Below are 7,471 nucleotides of genomic sequence, written 5' to 3'. Positions count from 1 at the left end.
GACAGTTGCAGGCTTTCTTCTCCACAGCCTGCTGAATGCGTTTGGGATTGGTCACTGTCAGGTCATCTCCTACGATCTGGATGTCCACAGAACTTGTAAACTTCGTCCAGTTTTCCCAGTCATCCTGGTCGAAGGGGTCCTCAATGGACTGGACTGGATCACAGAGGAAACAACGAGTTATCTACAGAATTTGTAACTTCAATAAGCACCAGTTCCATCATTTAATAACACTGACCTGGGTAATTCTTGATGAAGCTCTTGTACAGATCTCCGAGCTGCTCTCCGGTTATATGACGTTTGGGATCGTCGGGGGATTTAAAGTCCAGGTCGTATTTTCCGTTCCTGTAGAACTCAGAGGCAGCGACATCCATGCCGATGATGATCTTATCGGAGTAGCCAGCTTTCTCGATGGCTGACTTCAGAAGCTCCAGGGCTGGACATTCCACACAGACACAAAGATCAGTCTAGATCTAGAAATAACAGCTAGAACCAGCTCAGGGAAGAAAAAGTGGGTGGCCTGAGACTTTCAGAGAGAAGCCTTTGCCTTACCCTCGTTGTTCTCCAGGATGTTGGGGGCAAAGCCGCCCTCGTCTCCTACGTTGGTGGCATCTTTTCCATATTTGCCCTTGATGACACTTTTGAGGTTGTGATAAACCTCAGCACCGATGCGCATGGCCTCGTGGAAGTTTGCTGCCCCCACTGGAAGAATCATAAACTCCTGCATGGCCAGTTTATTGCCGGCGTGAGAGCCACCATTAATCACGTTAAACGCCTGTGGAGGGATGGGGGGAACAACCAGAACAGGGGATGAGTGCAGCCAATCGGGAGCTTGTATAAATAATATCGTAATTCATCCATTCATTCATTTTCTACCGCTTATCCGAACTTCTCGGGTCACGGGGAGCCTGTGCCTATCTCAGGCGTCATCGGGCATCGAGGCAGGATACACCCTGGACGGAGTGCCAACCCATCACAGGGCACACAATTTTCCAGAGATGCCAATCAACCTACCATGCATGTCTTTGGACCGGGGGAGGAAACCGGAGTACCCGGAGGAAACCCCCGAGGCACGGGGAGAACATGCAAACTCCACACACACAAGGTGGAGGTGGGAATCGAACCCCTGACCCTGGAGGTGTGAGCCGAATGTGCTAACCACTAAATCACCGTGCCCCCTAATATCTTAATTTAAATTGTACTTACAAGCTGACTGTTTTATTATGGTTTGTCATCGACTCACCGGAACGGGCAGAATGACATCAGCATGGCCGGCGAGGTCAGCGATGTGGCGGTACAGAGGAACACCTTTCTCCGCCGCACCAGCCTTACACACCGCCAGAGACACACCCAGGATAGCGTTAGCACCAAATTTAGCTGGGAATCAAAGAGAAACACATGACCACTGGAACCACAGAGCAAATCTCAAACAATTATTAATAATAAAAGTTATTACATGCACACACACACACACACACACACACACACACACACACACACACACACACACACACACACACACACATATACACACTCACATTTGTTCTCAGTGCCATCGAGTTCCAGCATGAGCTGATCGATCTTCTCCTGGTCAACAACACTCAGCTTCTAATAGATAAAAGGAAAGAAGATTCATTGGTTAATGAATCGTTCATTATTCGATTCATCAGTCACTTATAAGACAACATGCTAATATACAGACGTCACACTCGGCCCTGGTTTCTACCACCGATGCATCGCTCACACTCTTTTATGTTAAAGCTGTCTTGCACATATGAGTCATTTTACTTCCTTCCTTCATTTCTTTAACATATAACGATTCATTCATTCTTTCATTTGTCTTCAGTAACCATTTCCATGGAAACGTCTTTTCGGTATCTGAGCTGTCGGTGTGAATGAACACTGAGTCGTGTGGTTAGCTGTGTGAATGAGGAGGGTTCATTATAAGAGGTGAGCAGTTATAAGAAAAATGGAAACAAATGTTCATAATGAAAAAAAAGGAGTGAAAGAGGAAAAAAGTCTCACTTTCTCCAGCAGCTTGGGAACGATGTCCTTGTTCACATGATCAACAGCTTTAGTCACACCTTTATTATAAAACACACACACACACACACACACACACAAACACACACACACACATCAGGTTCATATGTAATCAAGCTGTCCTTAAGTGTCTCATTTATTGTGCATGTTTGTGTCTCACCTTTCCCCAGGTAGCGAGTTTTGTCTCCGTCTCTAAGCTCCAGAGCCTCATGGACACCTGTGGAGGCTCCGCTGGGAACCGCAGCTCTGAACCGACCTGAGAGAGAGAGAGAGAGAGAGAGAGAGAGAGAGAGAGAGAGGGAGGAGCTGATGAGGCGAGCAATGACCGAGCCGAAGATAGGAGAGAGAGAGAGGAGCGAGAGAGAGAGAGAGTTACTGTTTAAACAGTTGTAGGATGTAGAATTTATTGGGTTTGTCTGTGAGTGAATGGTGGTGTGTGTGGTGTGTGTGTGTTGTGTAGTGTGGTGATGGGGGAGAGGAGAGAGAGAGAGATAGTGGAGAGTAGGTGAGATGAGCAGTGACGACGGAGCAGGGAGAGAGAGAGAGACAGAGAGAGAGACGGGACAGACGAGAGGCAGGGAGAGCAGAGAGAGACGGAGAAGAGACAGGGAGAGACAGAGAGAGGAGAGAAGAGAAAGACAGGAGACAGACAAGGAGGAGAGAGAGAGAGAGAGAGAGAGAGACAGGGAGAGCAAGAGAGACAGAGACAGGGAGAGACAGATAGGGAGAGAGAGAGAGAGAGAGAGAGGAGAGCAGAGAGAGAGACAGAGACAGAGGAGAGAGCAGAGACGACAGGGACAGACAGAGACAGGGAGAGACAGAGAGAGAGAGACAGGGAGAGACAGAGACAGAGACAGGGACAGACAGAGACAGGGACAGACAGAGACAGGGACAGACAGAGACAGAGAGAGAGACAGGGACAGACAGAGACAGGGAGAGACAGAGACAGAGAGAGAGACAGGGACAGACAGAGACAGGGACAGACAGAGAGAGACAGGGAGAGACAGAGACAGAGAGAGACAGAGACAGAGAGAGAGACAGGGACAGACAGAGACAGGGACAGACAGAGACCTTTCTCAGTATAAAGATCCACCTCCACTGTAGGGTTTCCCCTGGAGTCGAGGATCTCTCGAGCGTGGATCTTGATGATGGACATCGTAGCTGCAGACAGAGCTAGAGACAGGGAGAGGACACAGAATATAACATTAATGTCACATAATTATGATAGAAATATAACTGAAATAAATGATCATATGAATGTAATAAGTATGATATTAATAGCACACAATGTAATATAATAGTCTCTTAATGTCACCTTCACAAAATCATAAACATTAATTAAAACATTAAAACTGAAGCACCTGACTTTAATTTGTGTAAAGCTGCAGTTGGTCTCATTCTACACAAGTGTTCTCCTCAGAGGCGGGATCTCTGCTTTGATTGGTCTATCGAGACAGAATCGCGTTCTGATTGGCCAGGACATAATGTCACTGTTTAAAGCAGGAAGCTTAAAGTGATTGGTTCTATTAATAACAGCGTTATGTAGTGTAATGTTTACTGTATGTCACTCAGCTAATCCCTCTTTATTTACACTTATATTATTACAGTTAATTACAGATGACTGTTTATTAATATTTAACAAGAATAATTGAAAGCTAATCTCAGTTAATAATTATTAAATAAATTATTCAATTTCACATAAATAATATAGTAATATAAAGCTTATTATATGTGTACTTATTAAATAATAATAATAATAATAATAATAATAATAATAATAATAATAATAATAATAATAATAATAGCTAAGTAGTTATTTACAGTTAACACTAATCATTTTCATTCTTTAACACTGGACCGGTTATTAACTGTCTTTATAAGTTATAATTATAATATTAGTCATTTATACACACAAGTGTAAATAAAACAAAAATAAAAGTAGTTTAAAGCAGCATCTGTCCTCTGTCCTGATCTGGTCTTCATCATGTGTCTCCTTCCATCTCTCACACTTGTCCTGAAGTCCTTGACATTTACAGACCACAAATAGCTCACAGAACTATGACTGGGAAACGCCGTGTGATCTTCATTCATTATAACAAGACCTGGTCCTTGTCCTCGTCCTCGTCCTCGTCCTCACCCTCAGTCTGTGTTGCTCTTACCTCTTTAACTCATTCCAGCAGCAGAGATATGATTTATACATAAACAACTGACTGGTAAAGATATTAAAGGAGCAGTATGTAATGTATATTAATGCCCTCTGATGCCTGTGAGGTGAACCGTGGTGTTTCCCCTGACTGAACCTCTCTCTTTATCTCTCTCTCACTCTCTGTAAATATACCTCATGATACCTCATGAGGGTCAAAGGGGCGGGGCTTAGCAGCTCTGTTCTGGATGTGGTGACATACACATCATAGTAAATATCAGTATAAATAAACATTCAGTATTAATAACTATATTTTAACACACTGAAGTGTGTGTGTGTGTGTGTGTGTGTGTATGTGAGTGTATGTGAGTGTGAGTGTGTGTGTGTGTGTGAGTGTGTGTATGTGAGTGTGTGTGAGTGTGAGTGTGTGTGTGTGTGTATGTGAGTGTGTGTGAGTGTGAGTGTATGTGAGTGTACAGGTGGCTGTAAGCTAATACTATACACAGCACCGTAAAAACACTTTTTACTGAGAAATCTCTCTCTCTCTCTCTCTCTCTCTCTCTCTCTCTCTCTCTCTCTCTCTCTCTCTCTCACACACACACACACACACACACACACACACACACACACACACACACGTTTTTTCCCTTTGTTGTAGCTAACTGTAACCTCAGTCGTCAAAAGAAAATAATAGTTTTGCAATTAAAAAACTAATAATTGTTGTTTTTGTTTTTTTTTAAATAATTTGACAAAAGTAAGCAAATTATAAAAAAGTAATTTCTGTGACTGCGATTCCACCATGTCAGAAGCCTAAAGAAGTTTTTTCCTCATCAATGTCACCTCCTGTTCACTTGTTAAAGGTCTGGTCTGCTTTGTAATGCATCAAACCCCTGAGGTGCTTTTTCTCTGCTACGGCGACCCGAACAGACGCAGAGGAGTGTTTTACTAAATCATTATAAATCCATACAAAAACCTGCACATGCAACGTTAACCAAACAATGTAAATACACTCACCCGAGTGTGTGTTGTCTGTGTGTGTCTAGCTCCAAGGCTCCAGCTGAGTGCTCCTCTTGATCCCCTGGCTGCCTATTTTAAGACGCTCCCTAATGTCAGTCATCATAAATGGATATGGCACCTCGATCAAATATGGGACCGTCTCTAAACTATCCTCCTGCTGAAAGGTCAGAGATCAGAGTGGCACACACACACACACACACACACACACACACACACACACACACACACACACACAAACCTAAACCTGCCCGACCTCTGTGATTAAAGACAGAATTATCGTATCATATATTTATTTAATAAGAATTATTCCAGACGTTACTGCTGATTAAATCCGCTAAACGGAAAACCAGTAAAGGTGAAAGGTCACCGGTGAATTAGTGGGCGGTAACACGAACCCGAAGGTCACTTCAGATATAAAGGGCAGATGGATATGACCCTGAAGCCTTAAGGTCTGGGGTAAATTTAGATATGTGATATGTCAGATACGTGTGAGTGTGTAATGTGACTAAAGCACTTCAGCACACTGCTGTGGGGAATTATAGAAGCTTTTCAGCAAAACTTTAAAACTACAAACATCACACTGATTTCAGCCTTGAGACGTTTGCATTACGAGGCTAAAAATAACTTACAGTATCTCTGGGCTTAACGGCCCCCGGTTTAGCATCATGTGATGTCTGTGTGACACTGACTACTGTTCACATGAACAAAGTGATGGAACTCAATGAAAGTCCTTCGGCACCAGATTTACTGTGACTCATAAAACTCACTCACGTATTAAAGAACATCATGTATTACTTCAAAGTGGGGACACGGTGACTTAGTGGTTAGCACGTTCGCCTCACACCTCCAGGGTTGGGGGTTCGATTCCCACCTCCACCTTGTGTGTGTGGAGTTTGCATGTTCTCCCCGTGCCTCGGGGGTTTCCTCCGGGTACTCCGGTTTAATCCCCCGGTCCAAAGACATGCATGGTAGGTTGATTGGCATCTCTGGAAAATTGTCCGTAGTGTGTGAGTGTGTGTGTGAATGAGAGTGTGTGTGTGCCCTGTGATGGATAGACACAGGCTCCCCGTGACCCGAGAAGTTCGGATAAGCGGCAGGAAATGAATGAATGAATGAATGAATTCACGGAGCTTAAATGTAATGAAAGTTGTAAAGTAGGCTCCTGTTGTCACTTACATTACAGCAGCTACAAACAGTCTCTCTCTAAATAAACCTCTGTGTAAACTCCCCTGTCCTGAAGATGTCGTTAGAGACGATTATCAACACCTGAGCACCAATCAGAGCCCAGAACTCAGCAGTACAGTGAGATTTAACACACGATGTTAAAGAGATTAAACCTCAGAGTGGATTGAAGGAGACACAAAGCTGCACAGTGAATAGATAAAAATCCTCTTTATGGCACAAAAGCTAAACAGTGTAGTACATTAGGAACACAGTTACACACACAGCTTGTAGCGTTCTAACAACTCGGGAAACAAAACAAAATAACGACAATAAAAAGAAAAAAGTACATAAAGTGAGTGGTCCAGAGTGTGCGACTGAACGGTGTTCGATTATAGTGTTATTCTAAACCTCTTTAAAATTTCATTCAGGGACTCAAACACAGAGAAACAGATACACCCTGGATCTGTGGCTTCTCCTCTTACACACACACACACACAATACACACACACACACACACACACACAAACACACACACACACACTGTACATACACACATACAAACACACACACATACACACACAAGATACAAGCTCAGTTTTATTTATTTTAAACCTACACCCCACAGACATGGTTTAGTAAAGGAGATGAGACTCACAGCAGGTCCTAAAGAGAGCCTGATTATGGAAATTGTTCAGTTTAGGCACAGACTGAATACATTACACATTACTCATGTTTACTTCCCCTTAATTACAGGTGCAACATTCACAATCCCGCCTTTAACCTCGGCTCAAATCTGCGTCCGCGGTTACAGACTCGAGCAGCTAACAGACCACCAACAGCACCGACGGTGATCCATGTGAATAGTTTAACTGGAGGCCATAAACATCTTCCTCGTGTTAGCCTCGAATGTGAAAAACTACTGAACACTGCAGCTGTGGATAAACTGCTCCTTTAAGTACACTGCAGACTGTAAGTGTTCAGGGGAGGTCACTAAACACGAGGGAGTGTTGTTAAAAAAAGAATGCAGACACACGGTGAAAGTGAGCGCCATTTTTACAGTCGGGTCATAAACAGGATAAAGAGAAGCGTAACAGATACGATCAGTGT

General features: G+C 43.4%; 2 protein-coding genes across 2 annotated transcripts in view; both read right to left on the bottom strand.

The window, feature by feature from the left end:
• LOC113650870 (beta-enolase) overlaps nucleotides 1-5,342 on the bottom strand; it is a 6,007-nt gene extending 665 nt beyond the window's left edge. Inside the window, exons 1-9 of the mRNA XM_047809630.1 lie at nucleotides 5,198-5,342; nucleotides 3,112-3,213; nucleotides 2,201-2,296; nucleotides 2,023-2,081; nucleotides 1,536-1,605; nucleotides 1,241-1,374; nucleotides 550-772; nucleotides 236-433; nucleotides 4-153 (exon numbers count right to left, since the gene is read on the bottom strand). Coding sequence (XP_047665586.1) covers nucleotides 4-153; nucleotides 236-433; nucleotides 550-772; nucleotides 1,241-1,374; nucleotides 1,536-1,605; nucleotides 2,023-2,081; nucleotides 2,201-2,296; nucleotides 3,112-3,196 — 1,015 coding nt within the window. The 5' untranslated portion in view covers nucleotides 3,197-3,213; nucleotides 5,198-5,342. The remainder of the gene's footprint in view (nucleotides 1-3; nucleotides 154-235; nucleotides 434-549; nucleotides 773-1,240; nucleotides 1,375-1,535; nucleotides 1,606-2,022; nucleotides 2,082-2,200; nucleotides 2,297-3,111; nucleotides 3,214-5,197) is intronic.
• A 1,235-nt stretch (nucleotides 5,343-6,577) lies between these two features.
• The window catches only part of rnf167 (ring finger protein 167), a 17,384-nt gene continuing 16,490 nt past the window's right edge, over nucleotides 6,578-7,471 (bottom strand). The window contains exon 10 of the mRNA XM_047809613.1: nucleotides 6,578-7,471. This exon is cut by the window's right edge and continues 1,613 nt beyond it. The gene's annotated coding sequence lies outside the window, so the exon portion shown is untranslated.

This window comes from Tachysurus fulvidraco, chromosome 26, assembly GCF_022655615.1.
Source record: "Tachysurus fulvidraco isolate hzauxx_2018 chromosome 26, HZAU_PFXX_2.0, whole genome shotgun sequence".
NCBI classification, from domain to species: Eukaryota; Metazoa; Chordata; class Actinopteri; order Siluriformes; family Bagridae; genus Tachysurus; species Tachysurus fulvidraco.
This window is presented reverse-complemented; position numbering and strand designations above follow the sequence as displayed.